The sequence below is a fragment of the Rattus rattus genome, chromosome 18 (genome assembly GCF_011064425.1).
Source record: "Rattus rattus isolate New Zealand chromosome 18, Rrattus_CSIRO_v1, whole genome shotgun sequence".
Classification (NCBI taxonomy): domain Eukaryota; kingdom Metazoa; phylum Chordata; class Mammalia; order Rodentia; family Muridae; genus Rattus; species Rattus rattus.
This window is the reverse complement of record NC_046171.1, coordinates 24,700,247-24,717,364: the sequence shown is the minus strand read 5'-3', so window position 1 is coordinate 24,717,364 and position 17,118 is coordinate 24,700,247. Positions and strand designations below refer to the sequence as shown.

At 40.6% G+C, this 17,118-nt stretch overlaps 2 protein-coding genes across 4 annotated transcripts in view; both read right to left on the bottom strand.

Annotated features, from left to right (window-relative positions):
* P4ha1 (prolyl 4-hydroxylase subunit alpha 1) overlaps positions 1 to 17,118 on the bottom strand; it is a 1,160,453-nt gene that overhangs the window by 511,286 nt on the left and 632,049 nt on the right. The gene's annotated exons all lie outside the window — the stretch shown is intronic.
* Positions 1 to 17,118, bottom strand: part of Ccdc138 (coiled-coil domain containing 138) — an 82,118-nt gene that overhangs the window by 19,979 nt on the left and 45,021 nt on the right. Inside the window, exons 12-13 of the mRNA XM_032888375.1 lie at positions 16,818 to 16,934; positions 10,409 to 10,601 (exon numbers count right to left, since the gene is read on the bottom strand). Of these exons, the coding sequence (XP_032744266.1) occupies positions 10,409 to 10,601; positions 16,818 to 16,934 (310 nt within the window). The remainder of the gene's footprint in view (positions 1 to 10,408; positions 10,602 to 16,817; positions 16,935 to 17,118) is intronic.

Sequence of the window (17,118 nt, the reverse complement as noted above, 5' to 3'; positions counted from 1 at the left end):
GCTTATTGTTCTCCATCTCTTCAGGGTCTCTGGAGAGGTAGAGATTGGGCATGACCTCCCATGGGTGCCCACAGAAGACGGTGCATGCACAGAACTTCCCAAGTCAGGATCCACCACATCAGACTCATTGAGTGAGCTCCCTTTTGTTGTTGCCTGGGGTAGCAATGCCCACATAGTGCAGAGCAGAATTTCTGTTACACAGAGCATGGTAGGCAGGTTGGCATAAGATACCTTTATGAGGGGCTGGTGGCCAGCTCTAGGACCAGTGGCCACCAAAAGAGGAGGCTCCCTAAAGGCTGCCTGGATCTGGTTGGTTAAAGTCCTAGAAATGAAGTAGGCAATTGGAGTAGCCCTAGTGGCAAAAGCAAATAACAGCATGGCTTGCTGGCCAGTGTTCCCAGAGAAGATGATGAAGGCATCCACAGGCAGGGATAGCTAGAGTGATAGATAGATAGTGCAAGCTACAACTTCCCCAGGCCCTCTTCAGATTTATGATGTAGATAGCATCACTTTCCCTTCTGTGGATGCACCATCTGGAATTCAAGGTTGGTACCACCTTCATTGAGATCCTGTGGCAAGGAATTTGAGGACATCCTTTTCATCTACAGAACATCAAGGACTCTGTACACTGTGAGTGTTTTTCTCTAAGTTACAAGTGGGAATCAAAAGGAACACTGGTATAGACCTGTCTTGGCAGTATGACTATGGGATTAGAAATATTTGAAAAGAACACATATTTCAAAGGGGGGGGTGTGATAGAAAAGGTGAGGGTAGAGGCAGTGGAGGAGGAGAATGAGGGTGGCATAAGCAAGATGCATTCTATGCGTGCATCAAAGTCTTCAAAATATTTGTAGGTTCAAGGAAAAGATAAGCGTATAGATGTGCTTAAGAGCAGAGGACGTTGAAGACGACATGAACTAGGGAGTTCATTTATATGCCTCTGGGAGAGTCATTTATTCCATGACCGATAGCTTTAAAAATCATTAGATGACTCAAATATGAGCCCACATAGCTACTTGAATGTTGGCAAAGAGGCCAGAGTACATAGTAAAGGCAGCCTCTTCAACGAATGTGCCACAAAAGCTGGCATCCTTCTTCCAATCCCCACACAGAAGAATGGCAGCGGACCCTTCTCTCTCATCCTGTGACAAAAAGCAACTCCACATGGATCACAGACCTTAGTGCAAAACCTCAAGCTCAAACTGTGAGAGGAAAAGGCAGGGCAGACACTCAGAGATGTAGCTATGGGTAGCGAGTTTCTGGAAAGGAATCCAACTGCTCAGGACATAATGCCAACAATTGACAAGTGGCATCTTCATAGTAAAACCAAGAAGATACATTCTGAATGGGCAAAGGCTTTAGCTATACACCTTTCAAAAGTGAAATAAAAAGAAATTTTAAAAATCCCAATCAATAAATGGGCCAATGAAAGGAAGTCAGTTTTCAAAAGGATGAAAACATGGCCAAAAACATAAAAAAAAAAAAAAAAAAAAAAGATGTTGAATTTTACTAGCCATCAGAGAAATACAAATTAGAACTACAAGGAGATTCCCTCTCACCCTCATCAGAATGGCAGTCCTTAAGAAAAGAAGTAGAGATGGCTCAGAGGTTAAGAGCACTGACTGCTCTCCCAGAGGTCCTGAGTTCAATTTCCAGCAACCACATGGTGGCTCACAACCATCTATAATCGGATCCGATGCCCTCTTCTGGTGTGTCTGAAGACAGAGACAGTGTACTCAAATACATAAGATAAAATTAGTAAACCCTAAAACAAAACGAAGTAGCAGTAAATGCTGGCAAGACACAGACACACAGGCATACAGACACACAGACACACAGACATACAGACACACACAAACACAGACACACACAGACAACAGACACACACACACACACACACACACACAAACACAGACACACACACACACCTACCTCAGGGCTAGATCATTATATACACTGCTTGAGGGAATGTAAACCTGGCCAGCTTCTGTGAAAACCAGTTTGGAAGTATCTCAAAAAATTAAAACAGATGTACTTTGTGGCCCAGCTACCCTACCCATGTGAACTTCCCCAGGGGATCCAAGCATCCATCACGGAGACACTTGCACAGCAATGCTCACTGCATTACTGTTCACAAAAGATGAGTTACAGAACCAACCTCAGCATGCCTAGGAGTGGAGAGAGAACACGTGTATATGCACCACAGAATTTTATTCAGCCAGCAAGAACAAACTTATTTTTAGGAAAATTGATGCGACTTGAAATTACCATATTAGCTTTTTTTCTCTTACTTGTGTGCCCTGGATCTTATGCGACATAAAATCAAGTATCTACATAAAGATGTGAGAGTAGTGCAGAACTGTCTGGGGGAACTCGGGACTAATGGGAAGGGGCAAGAGGAAAGGGAGAGAACGGAGTATGGGGGAAGACATGCTCAAAGTACGTTTTGGGCTTGTTACAATGTCTTTGTGAAGCTGAGTTCTATGTACTATGAAAACATGGCAGTAAGCATATAAAGGAGTCTCTCTGGTGGCACTGCCTGAAATCTGAGCACGAATTTCAGGATTCAGCTTTCCTGAGTTATCACTCACTAGGGTGGGGTTTCTCATGAGGCCTTTGTGTCTCCCACGTTTCGTTAGGTTACTCTCACACACACCCCTGTATATAACCCTAATAAGCTCACCAACTCACCAAGCTAATAATAAATAATCATTACTGTGCACGATGCTCTTAAATTTATTATGTTTCCATACCTCTAAACTTACCCCAGCTGTGACTATTATTACATCTGTCACTCCAAAAAGCTTCCTCAAACCTTTCATAATTTCTCCTTCTATCACCAACTCTAGACCCAAGCAATCATTAAAGGTTTGTGTCAACAGGAAGGAGAGAAATGAATTATACTTTAACTTAAAAAAAAAAAAAGGTTTCTGTCATGGGGTGGTACTTTCTGTCATTTCAGGTTACATCAAGGTCATTACAAGGTATTTGTACTTTCTGCAATACATTTAAGTAATCATCTCCCATGTATTTTAGCTTCTTTCACTTGGCATAATTACTTTTAGACTCACTGTGCCACTACAAATATCAACAGCCTGTTCCTCTTTATTGTTAAGTAACATTCCATTGTGTGGCTGTAACATTTCTTCATTCAGTCTCTGATAAACATCTGGATTGTTTTCAGGCTGGAGCAGTACTTGGGAGGCTACTACGGACAAATCACACATAGACCTGTGTGTAAAAGTAAGCTTTGCTACTCTTGGGAAAATGCACTAGGACAGAATGGATAAGACCTGCTACATTTCACACGTTATAGTAAGACGAGTAATTTTCAACAGACACCCAATTATTCTGCAAAGTCCACAGAGTTCTGGGCAAGGTGACTCACACAATCAGACACTCAGAGCCATCAGTGACATGGCCATCAGACAAAAGGGCCTGAGCAACAGCCTGCTTTTCTTCACTGCTCTTTGATTTTGTTTGGGTCTGATGTGACCAGCTGCTTTGAGCTCCTGCTGCCTGCACTTCCTCAGCAGCATGGATGAGGACTGAGTTCTGAGCTGGGAGATGAGATCGGCCCCTTTCCCCTACGTTGCTTTTGTCAGGACATTTCATCACAGCAGCACCTAACTTCCACAGTGAACACAGGGGCTTAAGCTAGAAGCTTCCAGAAGGAAGATGCCCACCATCTTTACATGTGTGTCTCTGCCATTCAGGTCTCCTTTGATGAGGCTGCTAACTGCTCTCACCATTTTAATTTTAAAGGGACTGTCTTCTTACGCATCAACCCCCTTTTCTAGGACATGCAATTTGCAAGTAATTCGATTTTTAACTCGGATTTCCATAAACATTGTATTTTAAAAACATACACTTTAGGGTAGGGAAACAGCTCGATTGGTAAAGTACTTGCTGTTCAAGCATGAGGACCTGAATCTGAATGCCCAGAATCCACGTAAAAAGCAAGGAATGGCAGCACATGCTTGTAATCCCATCTCCAGAAAACTGTATACAGGAGGTCCCCTAGGGTTTGAGGGCCAGCAAGTCTAGGCAAAACAGTTAAGTTCCCAGTTAAAATGAAAACGTAGCTCAAAAACTAAGGTGGAAAGTAACTGAGGAGGATATTCAATGTTGACCTCTGGCCTCCATATACATACACCTGAACACACACACAATGAAAAATCAAAAATTTGAATTTTAAAAAATGTATGTATCTTGTATGTGTGTGTGGCCACTTGAGTATAACAGGTGTACCAGGTGCATGTGGTGCTAATGGAGGCTAAAATAAAGTACCATATCTCCTTGGAATTAGAGTTACAGACAGGCATGAGTCAACCAATGTGAGTGTGGGGAACTGAATCCAGGTCCTCTGCAAAAGGAGCCAAGTGCTCTTAATGGCTAAGCCATCTCTCTAGCCTCCAGATTTTTTTCATTTTGATAAAGTCAAATTACCATTTCCTAAATCAGGACAATTATGCTCTGTTTAGCAGAGTTGGGGGACTTGACACAATCATGAGATTGCTTTGAATTACATAGCAAATTCAAGGCCAGTCTGGGCTACATAGCAAATCTGGAGCTAGTCTGGTTTTATGACATATCATATTAAAAGGGGTGGAGGGATTCTGTGCCAAACCCAAGTTTAGTATCATAATCTCTTGTGTTTTCCTCTCGAAGTTTTATAGTTCTAGCTTTTCAATGTTGGTTTGCATTCTATTTTGAGTTTCTTTTTGTTGTATGTGAGGGTGCAAGTCCCAACCACCCCACATATGATAAACTATCACTCTAGAGTCATTTTCAGAAAGAACTGTCCCCGTCCACAGTGGCTGGACCTCTGAGTTTAGAAATTGGCTTATCGATTTCTATCTAAAAGTCTAACACCATTTTGATCACTGTGAGGTGACAGCAACCAATTTGGAAAGAATGGCACCAAATAGTAAACGACCTGGCCCATGGGTAAAGTGTCTCTATCTAAATGTGTCTGCCTATTTGACCTTCAGCTTCTCAACTTAATTTTAGATTTTAGTGTACAATCTACATTATTTTATATCTTTTGTCTCCCACATGTTTATAAACGGTTCATAGTTTTATTCTAGAAGTGTTTCCACTGAGTGCACGGTATAATTGCTAAGTAAAGTCATCTGTGCCTATAATTTTCCTAAAGGAAAACTTAACAACTACAAATTCGATTTCTATGCAGAAATAGGAACATCCAGGTTAAGAGATTTGGCATTTCTATCTTTGAAATAACATGCCGTTTCCTCAGAAGTGTTGGGTGTGTTGCTTTACCCTGTCCAGAACACTCCTTCACTTCTTTTGACTCCTATCACCCTCGTCTCTGCTGTCTGAGTCCATACCTTCTCTTTCTTTCTCTTCAGTTTCGCTAGAGACTTATCAGTTTATTAGCTTTCTCATGAAAAAGTTTTAGTCTTCACTGATTTTTCTCCATTCATATTTCCAGATTCCTTCTGCTGATCATAACCTTACAGTTTATTTTTTATTTGCTCCACTGCCCTCCCCTCTGTTTTAAAAGAATCTGGGGCCTTTGAATGGCACTTTCCCCACATTCCACAAAGCTTGGAATGTTCTGATTTCATTTCTTCTCATCTTCTGTGATCTACAGGTTACAAAGAAGTACTTTAATTTTCAAATACTTGAAGGTTTTCTGAGTATCAGCTGAAATCTTTTTAAATTTGTTAAAGTTTGTTTCATGACCCACACAATGTCCTAACCATGAGGATTACAGTGTTTTCTTCTGCTGTTATGTTTGTTTCTACAAACAGATCAAGTTGGTTGATAGTGTTACTCAAACCCACTTTACTTTTTAAAAAGATTTATTTTTTAAATTACTTTATTATTTTGTGTGAACAGGTATTTTGCCTGCATGTCTGTCTGCCACAGTGCACTGCCCAAGGAAGCCAGAAAGGGGCATTGAATCTCCTTAGACTAGACTTACAGAGTGAGCTACCATGTAGGTGCTGGGCATCAAACCTGGGTCCCCTCAGAGCTCTTAACTGCTGAGCCATTGCTCTAGCCCAGTGTTTCTTAATCTTCCTAATGCTGCAACCCTTTAATACAGTTCCTCCTGTTGTGCCACCCCCCAACCATACAATTATTTCATTGCTACTCCATAACTTTGTTTCCATTGTGAATCATAATGTAAATATTTGATATGCAGGATAAATGATATATGACTTCCCCAAAGGGGTCACAATCCACAGATTGAGATCTGCAATAGTTCCTTATTTTTGTTGAAGTACATGAATGTATGTGGTAATGTATGTGGCTATGTGCACAAAAGTGCAGTGCCTACAGAGGCCAGAAGAAAGGGTCATGTCTCCTAGAATTAGAGTTACAACCAGTTGACAGGTATTCAGTATGGGTTCTGGAAGGCAAACTCCAGTCTTGGTAAGAGCGATATGCACTTTAACCACTTTAATCTCTCCAGTCCTTAAATCCTTACTCTCTACTAATATTTTACCAGCTACTTAACAATGTAGTCATAACTGGCCATACTTGTGGACTGTTTCTTCTTTCAATTCTATCAGGTTTTGCTGACTGCTTAATTGTTATGAGATAGCTTGCTTTATCTCCAAAAATTGGGTCCTCAGAAATTTGCTGTATCTAATATTAATGTTGTGTCTTATCTTTTTCTTTGTTTTGAGATAGGATCTTAACTATGTAGCCCTTGGCTGACCTGCAATTTGCTATATAGATCTGGCTGGCCTCAAATCTCAAAAGATCCACTTGCCTTTGTCTCCCAAATGCCAGGGTTAAAGATATGCACAACCATGTCCAGCTACTGTGTTGTTTTTCCTTCTTTTTTAAAACATTTTTTCATTTTCGTTTCTTTCCTTTCCCTTTGTTTGCTTCTTTCTTTTTCTTTTTTTTTTTTAAAGATATATTCATTTATTATATATAAGTTCACTGTAGCTGTCTTCAGACACACCAGAAGAGGGCATCGGATCGCATTACACATGGTTGTGAGCCACCATGTGGTTGCTGGGATTTGAACTCAGGACCTCTGGAAGAGCAGTCAGTGCTCTTAACCACTGAGCCATCTCTCCAGCTGTTTTTCCTTTCTTAGTGTTTTGTTTACTTACTTTATTTATATATAAAATGTGTTTCTTGTAGGAAGAGTACAGTTATATTATTCAATCAGACATGTTTTACTTTTTAATTACGGTATTTGTCATCTTTGTGGCATATTTGCTACACTTCTCTTTTACTGATTTTTTTTAGTTGTTTTTTTTTTTTTTTAAAACCCTATAATTTTACTTTCTAATATTCACACAGCAGCATGTTCAATACTGTACTGTTATATTTACTACTCAAGAAGTGGGACAAAGAACATCTTACACAGTTTTATTTCTCCTAACCAAATAAACAGATCTTATTGAATGTTTGCTATTTCAGAGTTTAACAAGAATGAATGTTATGGGCCAGCAAGAGGGCTCAGTAGGTAAGGTGCTTGTCACTACACCTGATAGCCTAAGTTTGATCTGCAGAATACATATGCGGGAAGGAGAAAAACAAATTCCCACAAACCATCTTCTGACAAGCTATGTGCATTCCCCAATAAATAATTTAAAAATAAATAATTTTAAAATGTAATAAAATAAAAAATTAAAAACCATTACATTTCATTAGATGATGCTACACGTTGACGTATGACTGAATATTCTCCATGATTAATTGAGTGGCTTTGAGTTCCTCATTTTGACTTTATTTACCTCTGGAGAATATACATGGTTTGTTTTGGTTGATTTTGTTTTTGTTTTGGTTTGGTTTGGTTTTAATTTTTTGAGACAGAGTTTCTCTGTATAACAGCTCTTGCTGTCCTGGAAATCACTCTGTCGACTCAGCTGGCCTGAACTCACAGAGATCTGCCTCCCTCTGCCTCCAGAGTGCTGGGATTAAAGGTGTGCACCACCACCACCTGGAGAATAAACATGCTTTTATGTGCAGAAAAGTTTCCACCATAGGTCTGTGGTGAATTTTACTTTGTGTTCATAGTGCCTTTTCATGAGAGACCTTTAAAAGTTATCAGCAATCTATTACTACAAACTTGAGAGCCATAACCAAGTAACCAAATCATACATTAGGATTAGGATTTTGGTTTCAAGCCATCAGGAGTGATTTAACAGAACACAACACTGCTGAGGAAGCCGTGAAAACACTGTCGCATCCGGGGAAAAAATGACTGTTCAGACTTGGATGCTGAGTCAGCATGTGGGAGAGATAGAAGGATGGTTTATTTGCTGGCATTCCTTCCCTTTATGAAAAGTCTCTTTTTAACCAGTCAAAAAGAGGTAACTCATTATAGCAACATTTTAAATTTTAATTTATTCTTTTATGTTATGAGTACACTGTTCCCGTCTTCAGACACACCAGAAGAGAGCATCAGATCCCATTACAGATGGTCATGAGCCACCATGTGGTTGCTGGGAATTGAACTCAGGACCTCTGGAAGAGCAGTCAGTGCTCTTAACCACTGAGCAATCTCTCCAGCATTACAGCAACATTACAAATAGGCATTAACTATGTCTGACACTGGCTGTAGTGATGCTCTCGATCAGTCACTGCCTTATTTACTCTTGTACACACACCATGCACTGTGTGAGGCACACACAGAGTCCCCCTCAGTGAATTCACAGCTGTGCAAGGCTGCTCTTTCTGGTTGTCAGGAACTGCCAACTAATCAGCTGTGTCCTCTAGCAAAACAGCCATACATGGTCCATAACCAACGTGTGTGCTTATGGAGGAAACTTCATTTACAAATCAGTATGTGACTACAGGTTACAGTTTCCTGTCCTGTTCTCTACTGGAAACAAAACAATTTCAACTTATGTGACAAATACAAAGGTAGCAAAGGACACATAAAAATATGATCAACAAAAGAATCAACGAAAAAATAGAATCAACAAAAGCAGGGCATGGTAGCACATGCCTTTAGTCCCAGCATTCAGGAGGCAGGGGAGAGGATCTCCATGAGTGCTGTTGGGACCTAGATAAAATATTAAGGCCTGGGTAGAATGTTAAGGCCTGGGTAGAATGTTAAGGCCTGGGTAGAATGTTAAGGCCTGGGTAGAATGTTAAGGCCTGGGTAGAATGTTAAGGTCTAGATAGAATGTTAAGGCCTGGGTAGAATGTTAAGGCCTGGGTAGAATGTTAAGGCCTGGGTAGAATGTTAAGGCCTACATAATTGTTATGGCTATCCTGCCATTATAAGGAAACTTTCTCATGTTTCTGCTGTTACTAGAATACTTTCTAATGTCAAGTTTGATTACACAGTCTGTTCGCTTACATATGTTCTGTGCCCTTGGAAACCAATCATGACAGAAGTCAGTAGAACTGTTTTGTACAGTTACCCACAATAAGCTTGGACCCAAACCAACCACCCAACAGTACTTCCTGCATTTATGTATTTGCCTTTTTAGTATTTGCCTTTATAAGCTATCTCTGGGATAGACGCCAATGTAAGAGAGGGACCTGCACCAGTGTAAGAAACTATTTGGAATAAAGTAAAGTTTAAGTTCCCAAGACCTCCCTGGGAACTGACACCCTACTTGGCACAGAAAGAGACATGTACACAGATAACTGACGTCCTGGTTGGCAAGTTAAGGCATGAATGTTAGACAAGTTAAGTCCCCTGCCATAGTTGATATCACAACCAATAGGAGCAGGATAAGTGTACAACAAAGACAGGTTCCTAAGGAAAGCCACTATCCCCGAATCCTGATTGGTGAAATAACTTGGCACTGATATTTGTCGATTTGGGGCTTAAAAACCCTGTAGGATCTTAATTCAGGGTCATGGTTTAGTTCCCAAATCTGGACCATGGCCCAGGTCGACCAGTCAGTCCTGCATCATATGCTCAATAAACCATCCCTGTCTGACTGAGACCAATGTTCACATGGTTTGTGAGGCCATTCCTGGACCCAACAAGTTTGAAACCAGCCTGTTCTACATCATAACTTCCAAAGCAGCCAAAGCTACATAGACTCCCTGTCTCAAAACAACACCAAACCAACAACCTGAAGACAATCTAAGAATTTCTTTTCTTTTTCCTTTTTTCTCTTTTTGTATTTTGAGACAGGGTTGCATGTGTAGCCTGAATGTCTTGGGAATCTCTCTATAAACCAGCCTGGCCTCCAACTCAGAGGTCTGCCTGCCTCTACCTGCCTCTTCTTCTGCCTCTGGGACGCCAGGATTAAAAGCATGCCTCACCACCATCTGGCTGACTTTATTCTCTTAAACTCAGCAATTACAAGTAACTGTTTTCAAAATCTGTCACTACTGTAAAATAACTCAAAATCTCATTCTGAAATGCTTGAACATAGTTGAATATAAAAAATGCTTCATTATATAATATTTGCTCATAACTATTTACTCAGTGAACAGTCAAGCTTACCTTGAGTGACTGTTTTGAGGACAATTAAGGTTGATATGAATCTCAGTGACAAGCTGGAGCTCTTGAAGAACGCTGCTGTCTTTGCTTTGTTCTCCACAGAATGTTCTAAAGAATTATCCTGAGTTCCTTTAATTGTAACTCCTTTAAATATGTCTTCCCCCAATCTCCTCAACGTTGACGTCATAGTTGAATGCTATTAAAAATATATGCAATTATCTTTTTAAATAGTTTGATCAAATGTATTCACTAAAGCAAATACTTAAGAAAAATAGAATTGAAAATAAGCAAAATTACAATTAAAACTATATAAGTAACCTTTAAAAATGAAGTATGAACTGCTCTTCTTGAAATTTTCTTTTAAGAAATTATGATCAGGTTAAAATAAATTATCATGGAATGAATTGCAACAAAAAAAAACAGACAAAACAGAAATAATAACAGTATTTCTAGAATAACATGGAATCTGGTGTTCTCCCACAGACTCATTATGGCTCAAACAAAAGGAAGCCATTTCAAAGTCCTGGAAATGAGAGTGCTTACACTAGATTTAGAAATAATTTAGACGTTTGTGTTGTGACTTAATTCTTCCAGCCCTTTCCAGAGAAATATCAAAAAGGGGGGAGTTGGAATTCTCTGAGCTCACCACTTTCCCTCTTGGGAGCCAGGCCATTCCTAGGCTTTCTCAGAGGACCAGATCAAAGTGTGTAGTCAGCAGGAAGATCATCCTGACACAAAGCACAAAGGCAGCATCAGAGACTGAGTACAGTGACCTGCAAACTGATGGCCCAAGTCTCTTCAAGTAAGAAAAGCCAGGTTCCCAGGAACCAAAGCTAACTTAACTCCTTCCAGACCCAGCCCCGGCCCCAGACCCAGCCCAAAGCTTGAAAGTCTGTCCTGGGCAAGGACATAGAAGTGGTTGCTTGTCAAATGACTGACTTTATGTTTTCAGATCTTATAGATACCTCCAGTGACTCTGAAAACATAATAATTTCAAAAGAAGAAAATACTGGGTCTGAATCATGGAAAATTATCATGGAATGAATTGCAACAACAAAAAAAAGACAAAACAGAAATAATAACAGTATTTCTAGAATAACATGGAATCTGGTGTTCTCCCACAGACTCATTATGGCTCAAACAAAAGGAAGCCATTTCAAAGTCCTGGAAATGAGAATGCTTACACTAGATTTAGAAATAATTTAGACGTTTGTGTTGTGACTTAATTCTTCCAGCCCTTGTCACTGATTTTCATGATTTTTCACCCCTTCATGAGGATCTGTAAACTGATTCTGAGCTCAGCATGTTACTGAATGTGAATAGCACATGTCAAATATGTACACCAAAAACTAGGAACAGATATTCTTAGATTTTGGGAATACCAAATGATTGGGCAGTATTTGGTAAGAACAGTGTGATCTGATTTAAATGTACTATAAATAAGATTTTAGTATCCCTGAGGAAAGTACATAATTTTAGTAGCATGCAGAATGTTTCTATTCTTAAAAGTCTAAAACAATTAAATCTTACATCATTCAAAAACAACTTTTAAAGAAAATGATCGCAATAAAAAAAATTACATAATGGAAGCAGGGTTAATATTCAAGAAAGCGTAATAATTCTGAGTGTGTATCCACCAGCCAACAAAGTTGTAACATGTGAACAGACTGGAGAGTTGGCGTGGGTGCTAAGAGCACCTCCTGCTCTTGCATAGAACCCAGTTTTGGTTTCCAGCACAGCATGGCAGCTCACAACTGTACCTCCAACTCTGCGAATCAGAGGCCCTCTTCTGATCTCCATGGGTACTGCATCCAAGTGGTGGTACATGTTGTGGTTTGCCCTGGAGTTATCTATATTTTGATGCTAATTCCATTGCCCTAGGGACAATTGCCTAGTCATACTCAGGACTCAGGTGACTTCACCAGAACCTTCTCCCTATTTAATTTGTAAAATACAGGTGAGGGCAGGTACAGGATAGGAGGAGGCCTGTCATTGGACGAGAAGGAAGGACGGGCGGGAGAAAAGTTTGGAGGAGGAGGAGGAGACTGGAACGGAAAGAGGTAGAGATAGGAGGAACAGAGAGTAGTCCCCGAGGAGAGAAAATGGAAGCTGACATAAAGTTCTGCTCTGTGTATTTACAGGTTGTTATTAATGTTCTGAAGGGATGGATGTGTACTGGGCTTTATGTGTTTAGGTGGGCAATTATATCTTATCAATTGGGTCAAAGGTTATTGTGTTGTGTGATCTTTTACATGACAGTTTGAGTGTAGGAAACTGTGCGGTGGCTGGAGACAGTGGACAGCTGCCGAGTTGGGATGTGTGTTTCTGGCAGGGAAACCTATCTTGGAAACTAAATAGGTAGAGAGATTGCTGACAGGCTCAGAGAGAGGCTTTTGGCAGTATGATATGAGATGGAGCAAAGAAGGTGAGAGGCTGACTGAGATTAAGATATCTAGCAGATATCTTGGGGCACTGTGGTGCCGGACCAACTGTGGGTAAAAGACAGCATTCTATTTCTTATATTTTTACAACAACGGATACATGTGCAGGCAAAATAGGCATATACATATTTTTTGTTTGTTTGATAGGCTTTTCAAGACTGTGTTTCTCTTGTGTAGCCTCAGCCATACTGGAACTCGCTCTGTAGACCACACTGACTTTGAATTCAGAGAACTCAGTGCCCCTGCTTCCTGAGTGTTGGGTTAAAGGTAACTGACATCACCATGCAGCTCACACACAAAAATTAATTATTTAAAGTGAGAAAAAAAAACAGATGGTCTACGAGAAAACAAGTACACAGTCTATAATATAATTCCAACACACTACCCTCTAACACAAATGCACAGATTATGGCATAACTCCAACACACTATCCTCTAACACAAAAGAACAGGCTATGGCATAACTCCAACGCACTATCCTTAACACAAATGCACAGGCTGTGACATAACTCCAACACACTATCCTCTAACACAAGTGCACAGGCTGTGACATAACTCCAACACACTACTCTCTAACCCAAATGCACAGGTTATGACATAACTACAATACATTACTCTCTAACACGAATGCACAGGATATGACATAACTCCAACACACTATCCTCTAACACAAATGCAGAGGCGATGACATTACTCCAACACACTATCCTCTAACACACGTGCACAGGCTATGACACAACTCCAACACACTATCCTCTAACACAAATGCACGGGCTGTAACATAACTCCAACACACTATCCTCTAACACAAATGCACAGGCTGTGACATAACTCCAACACACTATCTTATAAGACAAATGCACAGGCTGTGATATAACTCCAACACACTATCCTCTAACACAAATGCACAGGCTGTGACATTACCCCAACACACTATCCTCTAAGACAAATGCACAGGCTGTGACATTACTCCAACACACTATCGTATAAGACAAATACACAGGCTGTGACATAACTCCAACACACTACTCTCTAACTCAAATGCACAGGCTGTGACATTACCCCAACACACTATCCTCTAACACAAATGCAAAGGCTGTGACATAACTCCAACACACTATCCTCTAACACAAGTGCACAGGCTATGACATAAATCCAACACACTATCCTCTAAGACAAATGCACAGGCTGTGACATAACTCCAACAAACTATCCTCTAAGACAAATGCACAGGCTGTGACATTACTCCAACACACTATCGTATAAGACAAATGCACAGGCTGTGACATAACTCCAACACACTATCCTCTAACACAAGTGCACAGGCTTGACATAACTCCAACACACTATCCTCTAACACAAATGCAAAGGCTGTGACATAACTCCAACACACTATCCTCTAACACAAATGCACCGGCTGTGATATAACTCCAACACACCATCCTCTAACACAAGTGCACAGGCTATGACATAACTCCAACACACTATCCTTAACACAAATGCAAAGGCTGTGACATAACTCCAACACACTATCCTCTAACACAAGTGCACAGGCTTGACATAACTCCAACACACTATCCTCTAACACAAATGCACAGGCTGTGACATAACTCCAACACACTATCCTCTAACACAAATGCACAGGCTGTGACATAACTCCAACACACTATCCTCTAACACAAATGCACCGGCTGTGATATAACTCCAACACACCATCCTCTAACACAAGTGCACAGGCTATGACATAACTCCAACACACTATCCTTAACACAAATGCAAAGGCTGTGACATAACTCCAACATACTATCCTCTATTGACAGTAGAACTAGATAAAGTGTCAGTGCAAATATAAATACTATCAATTAATATTTATAAAACACTCTACCACAGAATAGATATAAAAGTAATAACTTCAACAATACAGACACACCAGAAATCAAAAACAGAAAGGCCTTCGGGAACTTCTAAGTAACACATACAGCAGAGAAGTTCTAAGGGGCCTGGAACACTAGGTTAGTTAAATGTAAACAAAGGGGCTGGAGAGATGGCGCAGCCGTTATGAGTGTTTGCTGCTCTTGCTGAGGACTAGAGTTCGCATCCCAGCACCCAGGCCAGGCAGCTCACAACTGCTTCTAACTCCAGGTCCAAGTGCTCTGACACCCTCTTCTCGTACACATACATACACATACATACACATAAAAATAAAATAAAGATTTTACAAATGTAAATGAAAATGTGACTTTCAAAATATGTAGGACAAGGGGGATGCCTCTCAGGTGGCTAAGTGGCTGCTGTACAAACAAGCATAAGAACCTGCATTGGTGAGGGAAAGGGTGAGGGGAGGAAGGGAAGGAAAGAGCGGGGAAAGAGAGGGAGAAGAAGGAAGAGAGTGGAGGGAGGGGAAGGAGGGACGGGAGGAGCTGGTATGGTAACAGCATTCACTATAATCCCAGCACTGCTGAGACAGACCTGTGAGTTAAGGCCAGCCTTGGCTACACAGTAAGACTGTGTCAATCCAAACACTACCACATACAGAAAAGGATAAACAGTCTTAAAACAATAATCTAAAATTTCAGTTCAGTAACCTAGAAACAAGAGAGCAAAATAAACTTAAAGTAGTAGAAGAAAATAAGAAAGAGAGGAGAAGAAATACTTAAATTGAAAGCAAAAATGTAGAAAGCAAAACAAAGAGATGATCCTTTGAAAGATCAATAAAAAAAAAAAAAAAAAAGGTTGGGGAAAACGGCCAAGGTAAAGAAGTAAAAGTCCACAACTTGTCCACACCGATGTGTAACAGAGCCACGGTTCTGGACACTGAGAACACACTGTCTGCCGCTGTGCCGCAGCTAGTTTCAGAGAACCAGATATGTCGTGCCTGCTCACATTTTCTCTTTACATTTCAAATTCTAGATGTATAAAGTTGTCAATGAGACAAAATTTGTTTCTTCAAAAAGCACAAACTACAGGAAGTTAGAAAAATCATAATAATCATGCAACTACAAAGAGAATTTGATCTGGGGGTGGGGAGAGCGTTCAGCAGGGAAAGACCCCTGTTGCCTAACTTGCCAACCTAATGATTGCCAACCAATCTTTGGGACGCACACCGTAGACGTTGTCCTCTGACCTCCCCATGGCTCAAGGGCCCATGGGTATGTGCTGCTTGTGCATGGGACACACACAGATACACAGACACACAGACACACACACACAGACACACAGACATACACACAATATTATAAAATTTAATAAAAATTGAACTGATAATCTAACTTTCCCCCAAATATATCCCAGGCCTAGAGAGATGGCTTAAGAACATTTATTGGTCTTGCAGAAGACCTGAGTTCAGTTCTCAGTGCCCATATAACTCACAATCCTCTGTAATTCCAGTTCCAGGTTATCCAATGCTTTTCTTTTTGTGTGGCCACTACATGCACATTGTGCATTTACAAACATGTAGGCAAACATGCTATCGCTATAAACATATATACTACACAGTTTAACATAAAAATCAGTTGAAAATTTAAGTAGTTGAAAATCTAAAGGGATGCACAAGAATTTTATGCAAAAATTAAGTAATACTGATGCAAGGACAGGACAGTGTGAGGGAAAGACGCAGGGACAGGACAGTGTGAGGGAAAGACACAGGGACAGGACAGTGTGAGGGAAAGACGCAGGGACAGGACAGTGTGAGGGAAAGACGCAGGGACAGGACAGTGTGAGGGAAAGACGCAGGGACAGGACAGTGTGAGGGAAAGATGGTTACCTTCCTATGCTGAAAAGACAGAGCACACGAAATTGGTCTGCAAGCTGAGTACAATTCCTAACGAAGCCTTAGGACAGTATTGTATAGAGAAGACTGTTCTCGAAAAAGAGCAGAGTGCACACGCACTGCTATTTCTTTCTGTGAACATAACCGAGAGAGCTGATGACGGTAAAGAATCTGGCAGGGGATAGACTCCAGAGAGTCAGTACCTGCGTGCCAGCGTCCAGCTGCCTCAGAGACCAGTAGATAAACCGTACGAAAGGCTCATGCAGTTTGGTGTTCACCAATGGCATCCACTGGAGCTGCTCTGTCATCATAGGCAAAAGCTGCAGGTGGTGGAGACAAGAGCACAGCCACTTAGATATCTGACATTAACTGACACCACTTCCCAAACATGAGCTGAACGACTTGTAGGACTGGTCTATCAATTTGGTCTATAAAGAAGCCAGCTGAATTTGGATAGTGCATTGACTATATAATTAATTTGGGGTAGGAAGGTGACATATTTAA